The 15,000-nt window shown below is 48.2% G+C and overlaps 1 protein-coding gene across 1 annotated transcript in view; it reads right to left on the bottom strand.

Moving 5' to 3' along the window:
* Nucleotides 1-11,519: 11,519 nt before the first annotated feature.
* LOC141811284 (dachshund homolog 2-like) overlaps nucleotides 11,520-15,000 on the bottom strand; it is an 85,975-nt gene continuing 82,494 nt past the window's right edge. The window contains exon 12 of the mRNA XM_074699285.1: nucleotides 11,520-12,913. Within this exon, the coding sequence (XP_074555386.1) occupies nucleotides 12,876-12,913 (38 nt within the window). The 3' untranslated portion in view covers nucleotides 11,520-12,875. The remainder of the gene's footprint in view (nucleotides 12,914-15,000) is intronic.

Raw genomic sequence — 15,000 nt, 5'->3', positions numbered from 1 at the left:
ATTCTGTTTTCACACTTCCTGTGGTAGTTAGCCTTTGATACTTCTTAGCATCTTTTTCTCGTTTTTCCTCTTGATCAGATCAGTTTCTAACAACATTAGTAACTTGGGTTAACAGACAGGTAACCGTGGATTAAAGCAGCGTAGGGTCAGGGTTGGATTAGGATTAATCGTTGTTTCTTGGCTAAGTGTTGGAAACTCTCTCCTCCTCTCCAGGTTTCCTGTAGCTCTTCATTAGCTTCAAAGTTTTCAACCTGACCAGTTCTTGAGCTGCTGCTCTGTCCCTCCTCTTCCTCTTCCTCTTCCTCTTCCTCCCTCCACCCAGACTTCAGGAGCACGCTAACAGTGAGAGAAGAGCAGTAAACTCAGGAAGGTGTGAGGGAAGGTGGAATAAAGAAGAACGAGATGTGTCGGGGAAGAAGAGGGGATCGCTGACCCTCGGTGACCGGGAAAAACAAACACCATTATGTCTGGAGCTGCGCGGTTAGAGATTAAATCTTCCTCTGCTCCCGTTAGCTCTGATCCATTTTCTTCTATTTTGTTTGGCCGGGGTTTGTTGTGTTTCCATGTCCACGGGTTAAACAGCAGACAATCTGCACGGCTGTTTGTCCAGGACCTCTGCGTGAACCCCGAGCTGACCCCGACTCTCCATTTCTCCTCAGAGGAGGGAGAAAGACGGAGAGGAGCAGAGACGGAGGCGCAGAGGAGGAGGGATGAATCACAGAGCTCATCTCCTTCAGCCGCTCATCCCTCTCCCCTCTGCGTGGACAGCCTCCCTGCCCCAATTCATCTTCCTCTCCCTCGCAGCACAGCGTTGGAGGAAGGTCGAAACCCAGAAAATAGGCTACACACAGGCTTTTTGTCACCAGACACCCTTCACCTGCCTCCACCGCCAAGGTGCCACACACAACTGGGACACAGCCGCAGCCAGAAATACATCAGCCGGACCCGCAGCGCTTCCACCGCGTCCGTTCTGCCTCACCGCCGCGTTGGTCGGGCTTTCTGGGAGGGTTAGGGGACGCAATGAGCAGAACGAGGTGACATTTGATGCTCTTCAGGTTTGGGGTGTAACTGATTACAGGTGTGACAGGCTCTGATTAGGAAAGGTCTCAGGGATGGACCCACCCACCCTCTGACCTCACATCCTGCTGATGCTGTGGAGAGTCTCAGAGTCTCACAGGAAGTTAGAGGAGAAGGAAAGACGTTTCTTAAGAAAGACGATCAGAGAGAGACCTAAAGATGACCCTGAAAGACTCCAGCAAACCTGGATCTGCAGGGGTCTTTACCCAGTCCACCATCCTTAAACAAAGACCAAACGTAGGGTCTGCTCAGCCTCCTCAGGTGATCTAAACCCACCCAGGTGGTTCCCATCGGTACCAAAGACCAGTTCTTGGTCTTTTGGTCGACTGACCCGACGTCTTCTCCTCACAAAAACATCAGTTATACTTTCTTTTCTGGAGTTTGGAGACTCTGCTGTGAAATCATGACTGATCTTTCTGCACGTCAGGTGATGACATCATACAGCTGCTTCAGGGACAGCCAATAGCTGCTCTCTGATCAAGGAGTCACCACGTCCTGGTGTCACCGGGAACGATTAGGGGCGCACCAGAGGGCGAATGCATCGTGACAGACGACGTTTCACACAGACTCACCTGTGGGGGTTTCAGAGCGACCCATCAACCTGAGGGGCCTGGTTCTGGACGGGCAGGAAGCCCGAGTCCGGGTCACATCAACAGCACCAACCCCTGCATCACGGTGCGAGCCCGACACTTTCTGCATTTGACCGTCTGAGAAACTGTTTCACTGTTCGCTGTGAACACAACCCAAAGTTCTTGGGCAGGAAGGAGTTTTCAAGCAGAAAACCACGGCCTTGGACTTAGAGAAGCCGACCCTCATCCCAGCCCTGAGATGCCAACAGAACCATATGGTCAACAGGAAGTGAAACCCTGGAGGTTTTCCTGTCCTCCTCTTCCTGACGCTCTCCTCTGAAAGGAGCTCGCTCTGCAGCAGGAGGCTCCAGAGAAAAGGAGAAAGAGAAACTGAAGGAGCATCGAGTGAGGCCTGCTCAGCGTGGACCTCCTCCTGGACCTCCTCCTGGACCTCTTCCTGGACCTCCTGGTGAGCAGCAGGGACTGCATGCTTGTTTGTGGCGGGCGCAGACAGAGAGCGTCAGGTCAAATATCCAGACTCGCCCTGAGCTCTGAGCCTGCGGGGAGCGAGCAGCGGCGACACTAATGGCGAGCTACATGGCATTTAGAGCAGAAAGGTGTGACATGCAAGACTTCACACTCCCTGTCTGACTGCTCACACACATTTACATACACACACACACACACACACACACACACACACACACACACACACACACACACACACTCACACTCCTCGGGGCCTGCCGTTAATAACAGCTGACCTTTGCACGTTTAGGCTGTGAAATGATCGCAGAGACGACCAGAGGACGACACATCACACCTTCCTCCATGTCTCACTGCTCCGTCCCTCCGTCTCTTCCTGTTTGGATCATCCGTCCATCACGGCGTCCCCGTGGAGACGCTGCTGTTATCATGGCGTCACAGTCGCAGTCAGCGGGAAATCTGTTGATGTTTGAGGAGCGTCAGCGCGGAGACGCCCTGCAGGGGGTCTCAGCGGATCCAGACCTCAGTCTGACGTGTCCAGGCGGTCTGGATGGAGGAGGTCTGCCTCAGGTCAGGGGGACCACGTCCAGCCTGAGACGGCTCTCTGAAGGGTCAAACATGATGTTTGTGAGTTTTCGTTGGTGAGATGAGACTGAGAGGAAACGTTAATGAGTGACTCTGTAAATTTATCAGACCATGAACCAGACTCATTGATCGTCTTAAAACACAAAACTTTAACGTCCTGATAGATTTGATTGATCACTCCCTGAAACAATACCAGCTGAAATATGGAGGGAAAGGATGAAGCCCAGCATCGTCTTCATCAGTGGGAAAGTCCAGGTCAGACCCTCAGTCTGCTCATGATCCTGTTATTATTCTAAAAACTTAAGGTTAATTGTTGTTTGATGAATTTCAACTCTCGGTACGACCTGTCAGCCTGGGTTCATGTTTCCAAAACTTACTGACCTGAATTTGTTGAAAGACTAAAACTTTCTTTTAAAACTGAAGTTACTGACTCCCAACTGAACTAAAACTGTCTCATATGGAAACGATTAAAACGTGGCTAAAGCTAAAACTCAGACGTCTGTCAGGAACATCACGGCTGTGGACAAACTCAGAGATCACCCAAAGTGTCCGTCCTGAAAGGTCGGTATCTGGATCAGGCTGATGGATTCAGGTCTTCTTTGGAGGAACCAGAACCAGGAAAACTGGATCAACAGATCCTGGATTTCCAAACAGGTCAAATTGGGTCAAAGTGATCATTTTAGAAACCCTGGTTCCCTGAGAGGCGAGCGTGTTTAAACCCACATATCTTCAGTTGTTTTTCAGATACGGTCGATCTGAGGAGGGTTTTCCTTCTGTCCTCGAGGTTTCAGATCCAGACCATGATTGGACCTGCTTCGCTTCATGAAGTCTGAATACTCAAATCAAGAAGTTTGTGCCCATGGCCGAGCAGCTTCCTGTGAGAGTCGTCCTCTGAACTGAACTCAAAGTCTTCCTGGTTCCTGGCTCCACGGCGAGGACAGGCCGCGTTCACGCCCCTTTCTTCCTCGCTGGACGTGGACGCTCGATTTGGACCAAAGCGTCGCCAGAACAAAAACAAATATTTGCCAAACTCGTTTCTCACCCTTCAGTTGAGCTGGTTTGGCATTTCCTGTCCGTCCTCTCCTTCCAGAGGGGTCGACGAGTCTTCAGCCGCCGCTCCAGCCGCCGCTCCAGCCGCCGCTCCAGCCGCCGCTCCAGCCGCCGCTCCAGCCGCCGCTCCAGCCGCCGCTCCAGCCGCCGCTCCAGCCGCCGCTCCAGCCGCTGCTCGCTCCATCTGCTTCAGACAGCCGCGCTCGAACCTGGGATGCTGAAAACGGGGAGAGACCAGCAGCTGCTATCTCTGAAAAGGTCAACGAGAAATCAGAGGCCGCCAGCTAAAACAACACACACACACACACACACACACACACACACACACACACACACACACACACGGGGTCCCTGAGGATCCATTTCAGCCTCCTCCTTTTTTACAGTTATTTTAATTCCCTCATCCATCTCTCCTCGTTTCTTTCTCACGTTCTCCCTCTCTACCCCCCCCCCCCCCCTCGTTAAGAGGGTCGTCCCGCCTGCCAACATCCTCCCGCTCCACCACTCCACCGCTCCGCCGCTCCGTGTGTTTGGAAAAACATGTTTCTAAAACTGTTTCAATCTGAAGAGTCCAGTTAGAGAAAGCCCTGGCTCTGAGTGTGTGTGTGTGTGTGTGTGTGTGTGTGTGTGTGTTCCTTTTGGTATTACTCCCATGATACCATATGGCCCACACACACACACACACACACACACACACACACACACATTCCCACCCCCAGTTTGGGATCTGACAGAAATAGTTGTTGTGACATTTGTCTGATGGGATCCACATCCTGTTGTCCTCGCTAACGGCAGCGCTCCTCTGTCTCAGGCTGCCTCACACGCTCCATTCTGATTGGTCCAAACTCCGTCACCATGGTGATTCATTAACGGCCCAATCACAAACTTCAACTCAGAGCGGCGAGCCCTGATATCCCCCTCTGCCTGTTGACGCTGTGGTAAAAACTGTCAGCGTGGTCTCAGCGTGGAGCAGGGAGGAGGCTTTGGAAAGAGATGGAAGGAAACAGGAAACAAAGGAAGGAAGGAAGGAAGGAAGGAAAGTACCCTAAGTCTCAGTTTAGCAGCTGGGTGACTTGCTCAAGGGTAACACAGCAGAGAAAAACTGTTAAGACCGGGCAGGAGGCCAGGCATAGAGGGGAATCTGACCCACAACCCCACAGTCTGAAACCTTTGTTTACATGTGCAGCGTTAGCATTAGCATTAGCATTTCTTTACTCTGTTTAATGAACTGGTTTGAAATCAAGTGTTTACAGAAACATCTCTGACTGACTGTGTGTGTGTGTGTGTGTGTGTGTGTGTGTGTGTGTGTGTGTGTGTGTGTGTGTGGCAGGTGTTTTGCGTCACCACCCACCATCCATCAAGTCAAATGAGCGAGTGACAGGAAGAACAAAAACAAATCCCTCGCTCCGGCAAGAATAAACGACTGATGCCGACCAATGACAAGTGTTTATTGTGTGTGTGTGTGAGATGGAGGTATACGTGTGCATGTGCATGTGTGTGTGTGTGTGTGTGTGTGTGTGTGTGTGTGTGTGTGTGTGTGTGTGTGTGTGTGTGTGTGTGTGTGCATATGTATATGAGTGTGTGTGTGTGTGTGGGTGAAATTGAAAGAGAGAGAAGAAAGACAAAGCAAATGAGTGTGAGAGAGACGGAGAACAGAGTTGATGTTTATTGTTTTAACACTTCAGTAGGCGGACACACACACACACACACACACACACACACACACACACACACACACACACACACACACACACACACACACAGTTATTACCCTGATCAGTGAGCAAACAAAGTAAATCTTTCCAAACTGAGTGACTGAAGCTCTGGTTCAGCTGCTGTTTAACGAGTCTGAGCAGGAAGAGGAAGTTACCGTCAGCTGACAGCAGGTCACATGACTCTGAGCCGCTTCGCCAGGGACCAGAAGACCAGAGAGGGACCAGAGAGGGACCAGAGAGGGACCAGAGAGGGACCAGAGAGGGACGGCACACACACACACACACTTATTCATAGTAACAGAAACAAATGAGAATCTATTTGTACCGTACTTCCTGTCACACACTTCCTGTCACACACTTCCTGCTCCCTGATTCGGGGTCTGGTCTGGACAGGTTAGAGGTTTCTGCTTTTGGCTTCAGAGTAACTGTAGTAACACTGAAACTGAGACCAGAATGAGGGGTTTCCATCCTTCAGGTTTGTTTCAGGCTTATAGGGTTACAGTAAACTAAGTACAGCCAGTTCAATATACTGTTTACAGTGAAACTGGGACTCACCTTAAAGAGCTGAGAGGGTTTCTCCTGGGCAGGGGTCAGCAACTGGTGGACTGGGGTCCAGGTGCAGACCCAGACCCCATCCTACACAAAGTCAAACTAGCTGTTTCTAAACTATTTACAGTGAAACTGAAACCTGCTGGAATCATATGAGTAGGGTTAGAGATTTATTTTTTTCTAAATCTTAGTGTTGATGGGAAAAATGTGATGATTGCCTTCCTATTGTTGAGAAGTATGTACAGTGAAACTGAGACTCTACACAAATAGACGAGGGATCCATATAAACATATTTTTCCTCATCCTTTGAGCAGCACATACAGTCTCAGAGAGAGAAGGGGTACACCGGACCCAGTCCAATGATAAAATACCTACTGCTGATCATTACTTACAGTGAAACTGAGACTGTCAGGGAACATGCTCACAAGGGATCAACTATACATGATTTTTTTACTCACAAAGTCTAGAAAACTAGTTTTTGTTGTAGTCTAGCTTGCTGAAAAGAGAGTACCACCTGTCGTTAGCTGTTTATAGTGAAACTAAGACCTGAGGGTATCATATGAGCAGGGGGTACACTGAACACAGTTTCTTTAACTATTTGTGTGGAGAAAATGGTCTGTTTGAAGAAAAAGAAGAAGAGTGTACAGAATGCAAGCAGATGATAACCTGCCTGTCTCTGACAACTATTGACAGTGAAACTGAGACTCAGCATAAACAGGGAATCAGCTGTACACAACATTTTTTCAGCCTATGTGGCTGTAGAGAAAATGAACCACGTGGAGTATAGCTTGATCATTAACTGCTCATAACTGTTAATAATCTCTTTACCTACAGTAAAACTGAGACCTGACAAGAAAATATGGGCGTGTGACAGCTGTATAAAATGCTTGTACAGAGGAAAGAGCTGGTTTTATAGAAAGAATTATAAAAAATGGATCCAAGGGATAACATTTTTATAATGGGCAAGTATCTGAACATTTCACAGTGAAACTAAGACTTGTCAGAAACATAGGAATGGAGGGCATGGTGACCGTAATTTCTCTTTCTGTATGTGTTAAGAATACATCTGGAGACAGAAGAAGTTCACACAACACAACACACACTCTAAGTTGCATAAAGCTGACAACTATTTACAGTGAAACTGAGACTCACCAGAAACAGATTAGTGGACTTCCCCTCGGAGTCAGCTCCACATCATTTTCTTCAGTTTTAGTTTCACCAAAACAAACAGCGGGTTTGGAGAAAAAGAGCAGTTTTAAACTGCCCATCGTTACCGGTCTTTAGAGTTTACAGTAAAACTGAGACTCTCCAGAAACAGAACAACGGTGTAGCCCTTTAACACATCGTCCTCACACATTTCTCAGTCGTCTTATTAAGTTCAGCTTCTTTCCGTCATCAGATCTTTTCCTCTCTCTGCGTCTCTGAACGTCTCTGAACGTCTCTGAACGTCTGATCGCTGCTCAGCTCACACTGCTCTCCAGGTGAAAAACACACAGCTTCATCTCCACGGTGTGTGTGTGTGTGTATCACGCTTATGTTCACACACACACACGCCAAGGTGCTGTATCCGTCTCCCTCCACCCGCCCAGCCCTGAGTAGAAATTAACAGCAATTAGAGGCAGAGACACGGGCAGGTTGGACCCCAGGGCTCGGTTTGGAGGAAACTCCCTTTCTAATTTTCCTCATAAAGGCTCTAATGAAGACTAATGATGGAGCGAGCTGTGTGTGTGTGTGTGTGTGTGTGTGTGTGTGTGTGTGTGTGTGTGTGTGTGTGTGTGTGTGTGTGTGTGAACGTGTGTGTGTGTGTGTTTTAACAGCCTGCCTGCTCTGTCTGGGAATGTCTCTGTTCTCTTCTTAATCTTTTTTTCTTCCTCCATCTTTTCATTCAGCACTTTTTAACACCTCTCTCCTCCCAGCTGTTTCCTCCCTCCTTCCCTCTGCCTCTCCGTCAGGTTTCATTTCTCTCTCTTCATCCTTTCAGGAAGACTTTTTCCTCTTTCTCTGTTTATTCCTGAGCTTTTTCAGCTCAACCTGAACCCTGTTTTTAAAAACCAGCAGGAGAGAAACTCGGTGTGGGTTTAGGAACCAGCGCTGTGTTTCTGAGGTGAAACTTTTAAAGTCGTCTGAAGCCGTCAGCTCTGAACCAGGTCAGTGTTGGAGGTCAGTGATGGATGATTCAGAGGAGACGATGTAACGAAAGAGTCGTTGGTTTTTCCATCTGTTAAAAAGGCTCAGTCTGAGTTTCCTGACTCAGGAGAGTTATTTTTTTTTGTTGCACTTTGAGACTTTTCCTGACACTGAGGTGAGCGACAACATTTTACTGTGATTAAAGCTTTTCTCCAGCTTTTTCTTCTTTTTTTTTAACGCAAAAATAACAAATAAATAAATAAAAATAATATTTTAAATAATATTTTTTTCTTCCCTACACACTTTTATCCCTCTGCGAAGAACAAACTTTGATTTCTTGATTTTTCTTTTTTCTTTTTTTTTTTTTAGTTATTGATGTTGAACAGAGTTGCTAACTCTGCACTTTTTGTCTTAATTTGACGACTTTTCAGACGCCTCTAACGTCTCTTTTCCTAAAGTCTTGTAACTTTTCCTGGAGTTTGGGGACTCTGACTGACTTTCTGACTCTTCTCTTTCCTCCTAACCCTGAAAAAATAAACCAAAGTTTAATTTATTCAGGAAGTTTAGATATTCCTGAATCTTTCCTGAAGTTTTTCTGGAATCACATTATTTCACCTCTTCACTCAGAAACGTCAAACTGCAGTTTTTATGGGCCCTGAATAAAACAATGAGCACATTGATGTGGTTTAAATAAGGAGACATCCACATGGAGGAGGAGGAGCAGGAGGAACAGGAGGAGCAGGAGGAGCAGGAAGAGCAGGAGGAGCAGGAGGAGCAGGAGGAGCAGGAGGAGCAGGAGGAACAGGAGGAGCAGGAGGAGCAGGAGGAGGAGGAGGAGCAGGAGGAGCAGCGACAGGGAAACTTCCTCCTCTAACGCACCTCTGCACCTCCTCTGTGAACAGGAGCAGAATCCTACCCATGATGCATTGTGTGTGTGAGGAAGAGGAAGCAGCGAGTAGTTAATGGAGGAAACCCCCGTTAAGATCGATAAGAAACCTCTCTCTTCATTACCCATCAGCCCCTGCTCCTCTCTTCATGAAGCTCACAGACATTACCCATCAGCCCCTGCTCCTCTCTTCATGAAGCTCACAGACATTACCCATCAGCCCCTGCTCTTCTCTTCATGAAGCTCACAGACATTACCCATCAGCCCCTGCTCCTCTCTCCAGGCTCCCATCATTTCATCATGTAACTCCTCTTCCTCTCCTCCTAATCTCCCTCACGTCTCCTCTCCATCCTTCAATCCCTCTCTCCTCTGCGCTGTCACCTTTCCATCCCTCCTCGTTTCCTCCTTCGCCTCCCATCCATCCCTCTTCATCCCCCGCTCCTCTTCCTCGCCGTCCATCGCTCTGCGTTTCCGCCTCCATTAGGGCAAAATGGAAAAAGTGACATCAGCTATTTGGTAAACGGAGAGAGATGGAGGGAGACGGGGAGAGGGGGGAGAGATGGAGGGGGGGGTGATGAAACAAGGAGGAGAAAAATGAAAGGAAGGATCAAAACAGTGACATTAGCAGTGACTGTGAGGGAAAGAGGAGGAGAGGAGGAGGAGGAGGAGAGGAGGAGGAGAGGAGGAGGAGAGGAGTAGAAGGAGAGGAGGAGGAGAGGAGGAGGAGGAGAGGAGAAAGAGAGAGAGACAAAGGTGAGAGGGATGAGGGATGAGGGCGAGAGAGGTAGAGATCCATTAGAGAGAGAGAGGCTTCACCTCATTAACCTGGTGATGCAGAGTAAATATACAGACACCCAGAGTGTGTGTGTGTGTGTGTGTGTGTGTGTGTGTGTGTGTGTGTGTTTACTCTCAGGCTTCTGTGTGAGTGTGTGTCCACGGGATACATCACCAGAATACCAGACACAACCTGTGTTTGTTCTCAGTGTGTGTGTGTGTGTGTGTGTGTGTGTGTGTTAGAGTGTGTGTGTGTGTGTGTTCATGTGTTAGAGTGTGTGTGTGAGTGTGTGTTACCCCTCAGCAGATAAGTTTCCATGGTGGATGTGTGAAGAGTGATCAAACCTCAAACACACTAACGCTTTTTTTCATTTGCCTTTTTATCTTCTCAGCCTTTCAGCTTTTCAAGCTTCTAAACTTATTTCAATTTTGAAACTTTTTTAGTTTTTTAACTTTTTTTTTGCTTTTTTTTGCTTTTTTACCTTTTTTTTTTTTTTTTTTTTTTTTACCTTTTTTTTAGTTTTTTTTTTTTTTTAACCTTTTGTAACTTATTTTGGCTTTTCGTAGATTTTTTAAAGCTTTTTTCCTTTTTTTTTTTTTTTTTTTTTGCTTTTTTTTTGCTTTTCTTTTAGCTTTTTGCAGCTGTTTAAGCTTCTTCCTTTTTTTTTTTTTTTTTTTTTTTTTTAGCTTTTTCAGCTTTACTCTCTGGTCCCTGAAGAGAGCAGGCAGTGCTGTGAAGTCACCGAGTAAAAATACTTCATTACCTTACTTTAGCAGAAAATGTTAGTATTTAAACTTTACTGGAGAAGGTTTTCTTAGCTGACTTTTACTTCTGCTCTTTACATTTTCAGACAAATATCTGTTATTTCTACTCCCTGCATTTTTGAAAGTAACCTTGTTAATCCTGTTTCAGTTTGTTTTCATGCCAGCCTGATGTCACAGAAAAAGAAAAGAGGACCTACTAAGTACGGTGGCTCTAATGGGAAAAACAAGATTATTATTCAGAAAGTTGTCCTCAGTAAACTTGAATTACTTCATCTGCTTTGGTCATCTGTTCATCAGCTCCGACCTACCAGACCAGACCAGACCGGGTTCAGTGTAAGTGGACCATTGGCTTGGGACAGAACGGAGTCAGAGCGGGGACACATCTGGTGAACTTGCTGGCTCGGGAAAACCGGAGGGTCTGAGTCCCTCAGTCCTCCGTCGCAGGAGGACGCCGACACAGCTGCTCAAAGAGGTCCACGTCGAGCTTATCCAATCAGAGGCAGAGCTCAGATGACTGACAGGTGTGACACCCTGTGGCTGTTAGTGAAGAGGCTCACAGCCTCATTTCAAAACCAGCTCCCAACGACCAGCTGGTTCAAAACTCAGCGTCAGAAACAGGTTGGTGACATCACAGAGACCAGGTCCAGTCTTTAACAGGCTCTGCTTTGGTCCCTGAAGACTCTTCATCTCTCAGTAAACTCTGTGTGTGTGTGTGTGTGTGTGTGTGTGTGTGTGTGTGTGTGTGTGTAACACAGCAGCAGCACACAGCCTCAGTATAACACTGTATATTTGCAGTCAGCTCAAACCCAGAGGACAGTGACAGACTGAGATCAGGAAACAAGGAAACATAAACATGAAATGCTGTTTCTATCTACAAGGAATATCCCTTTAACCCCAAGCCCCGCCCACCCCACACTGGCCCCACCCACTCGCCCCTTTCCCGTACATGTTTCAAATAGTAATCATCAAATAAACAAACAAAAACACGCGGTGGAAAAAACAAAACTGCAACACAACAGCCTGCACTCTGAGCGGGTCACAAATCAGGAGGGAGGGGTCCGCGTCTGTCTCCACCCAGGAGCGCTCGATTTCTCCACCACGCTCCATCTGAGTCCACAAACACAGGAAACCTGACCACCACTTCCTGTTCACGGGGGTCAAAAGGTGAAAAGTGGAGGTTCAACGTACCGTCTCTTTAAGGATATAATACCGTGTCTAAAAATCACTCCTCGTCATAAAAAAGGTTCCTCTTTTTTTTTTCTTCAACGTTTGCATCGATTGAGAAACTGATTCACAAGTTTAGGGTGATAGAAAAAACGTCATACATCGAAAAGCTGCATCCAACATTTTCAGAGTAATGCCTCTAAACGGAGGAGGAGGAGGAGGAGGAGGAGGAGGAGAGGAGAGGAGTAAAGAGGAGAAGAAAAAAGGAAGGGAAAGAAAAGGAGGAAAGGAAAGGAGAGAGGACAGTGAAGAGGAGGAAGGAGCGTTGTTTGGAGGATCAGAAGCGGATGACAACAGAAGAAGAGTTTCCCATGCATGTTTCAGTCCGTCAGGAAAAAAAGGAGGGATGAAGGAGGATGAAAGAGGGGGGATGAAGGAGTGATAAAAGAGGAGGATGAAGGAGGATGAAGGAGGGGGGATGAAGGAGTGATAAAAGAGGAGGATGAAGGAGGATGAAAGAGGAGGATGAAGGAGGGATGAAGGAGGAGGATGAAGGAGGATGGAGGAGGAGGGACAGAAATAGCCGCTCAACTCGTTTTCCTCCTGTTCTCCAGTTTTTCCAGCAGCTCCTCTCGTCCAGCTGCTCTCTGTCCCATCAGGACCATGACGCTGCATCGGGTCCAGGAACGGGTCCAGGAACGGGTCATGAGGTTTCTCTGGGAGCTCGGAGAGGGACACGTAGTCTCTTCACAAAGACCTTTCTGGTCCAGCTCCTCACACCTGACTCAGTCCGGGTCCCGCAGTCCACCTGGGACCAGTTTTTCATTTCCACTTTTCACAAAGGATGAGGGAGTCCTGACACTGGGAGGAACCAGGAAGGAAGGCTTTAAAGTTTGTCAAAAAGAGGAAGAAAGAGAAGAAAGACGGAGAGACTGGACCCCGTCGAGTCCAAACCCGGGGTCCGAGTCCCGCAGTAGTCTCAGTTTGTCCAACATCAAAAAGTCTCAAAGATAAAATCCCGCCTGGGGAGGAGGAGGTGGGTCGTCTGTGGGCCTGATGGGCTGGTGGCGTTTTCTGTGCGAGGAGGGGGCGGGGCAAAGAGGGGAAGGGGCGGGACTCCGGTTCTTCCTAGAACATCATGGGGGTCTTCAGGAACGGCCGGGACTCTGGGTAACAACAGAAACACAGAGACATCAGTCAGAGAACAACAAGACCACAGGACCAGTTCCTGTCAGGGTCCCAGACCAAGACCACAGGACCAGTTCCTGTCAGGGTCCCAGACCAAGACCACAGGACCAGTTCCTGTCGGGGTCCCAGACCAAGACCACAGGACCAGTTCCTGTCAGGGTCCCAGACCAAGACCACAGGACCAGTTCCTGTCAGGGTCCCAGACCAAGACCAAAGGACCAGTTCCTGTCAGGATCCCAGACCAAGACCACAGGACCAGTTCCTGTCAGGGTCCCAGACCAAGACCACAGGACCAGTTCCTGTCGGGGTCCCAGACCAAGACCACAGGACCAGTTCCTGTCAGGGTCCCAGACCAAGACCACAGGACCAGTTCCTGTCAGGGTCCCAGACCAAGACCACAGGACCAGTTCCTGTCAGGATCCCAGACCAAGACCACAGGACCAGTTCCTGTCAGGGTCCCAGACCAAGACCACAGGACCAGTTCCTGTCAGGGTCCCAGACCAAGACCACAGGACCAGTTCCTGTCAGTGTCCCAGACCAGACCAAGACCACAGGACCAGTTCCTGTCAGGGTCCCAGACCAAGACAAAAGGGCCAGTTCCTGTAAGGATCCCAGACCAAGACCACAAGACCAGTCCCTGTCAGGGTCCCAGACCAGACAAGGACCACAGGACCAGTTCCTGTCAGGGTCCCAGACCAGACCAAGACCACAGGACCAGTTCCTGTCAGGGTCCCAGACCAGACCAAGACCAAAGGACCAGTTCCTGTCGGGGTCCCAGACCAGACCAAGACCACAGGACCAGTTCCTGTCAGGGTCCCAGACCAGACTGAGGTCTGTTTGTGAGGTCTGACTCCATGTGGACCAGTCATAGGCTGAAAGTCTCAAGCTGCTGGTCTGTGAACCAGTCCTGATCAAATCCAGATCTTGATCCTGACAGAAACACACTATCATATTTTCCTCACTGCGCCCCCTAATGGAGAACAACCTTTAACCCTCAGTGTTTTTAACCCTCAGTGTTTTAACCCTCAGTGTTTTTAACCCTCAGTGTTTAACCCTCAGTGTTTAACCCTCAGTGTTTTCAACCCTCAGTGTTTTAACCCTCAGTGTTTTTAACCCTCAGTGTTTTAACCCTCAGTGTTTTAACCCTCAGTGTTTTTAACCCTCAGTGTTTTAACCCTCAGTGTTTTAACCCTCAGTGTTTTAACCCTCAGTGTTTTTAACCCTCAGTGTTTAACCCTCAGTGTTTTAACCCTCAGTGTTTTAACCCTCAGTGTTTTAACCCTCAGTGTTTAACCCTCAGTGTTTTAACCCTCAGTGTTTTAACCCTCAGTGTTTTAACCCTCAGTGTTTTAACCCTCAGTGTTTTTAACCCTCAGTGTTTCTTTTCTCCTGCCTGGTTCATCAAACAGATCTCTAACCTCTCGTCTTGCTCCTCAGCCCTCTCTTCCTCTCTTCCTCTCTTCCTCCCTTCCTCTCTTCCTCTCTTCCTCTCTTCCTCCCTTCCTCTCTTCCTCTCTTCCTCTCTTCCTCCCTTCCTCCCTCTCCTCCCTTCCTCCCTCTCCTCCTTTCTCCTTCTTTCTCTCTCATTTTACCTCAGTGGTTCTCCTTCCGCTCCCTGTTGTGCTGTTTCTGCACCCACCCACACAGCCACACGTGCACACACTCTCCCTTACACACTCTCCCTCACACACACACACACACACTCACACACACACACACTCACAAACACTCACACACACACTCTCACACACTCCTTCCTCTCCCTGCGGTGTCATTGTTTTCTGCCAACGTTGCAAAGTGTTTACATTTCTGCATAACAGCAACCATAAACCTCTTCCTCCTGCCCTCCTCATCCTCCTTTCTTCCCCTCCTCATCCTCCAGTTTTCCTCTCCTCCTCTCCTCTCCTCCTCCTCTCCTTCTCCTCCTCTCCACTCCCTCTTTCTGAGGAGTTAAACAGGTTCCTGGTCTGAGCGTCGACTCAGAAAAAAAAAACTTTTTTAAATTTTCTCTTTCATCTCCGGCTCTGCCCCTCGTTTCCTCCTTCGTATTCTCCTTCTCCTCTGC

Source organism: Halichoeres trimaculatus, unplaced genomic scaffold (genome assembly GCF_033239565.1).
Source record: "Halichoeres trimaculatus isolate MK-OKI-2021-1 unplaced genomic scaffold, fHalTri1.1 fHalTri1_scaffold_22, whole genome shotgun sequence".
Lineage (NCBI taxonomy): Eukaryota > Metazoa > Chordata > Actinopteri > Labriformes > Labridae > Halichoeres > Halichoeres trimaculatus.
The sequence above is the reverse complement of the archived record's forward strand: the minus strand, read 5'-3'. Positions and strand labels throughout refer to the sequence as shown.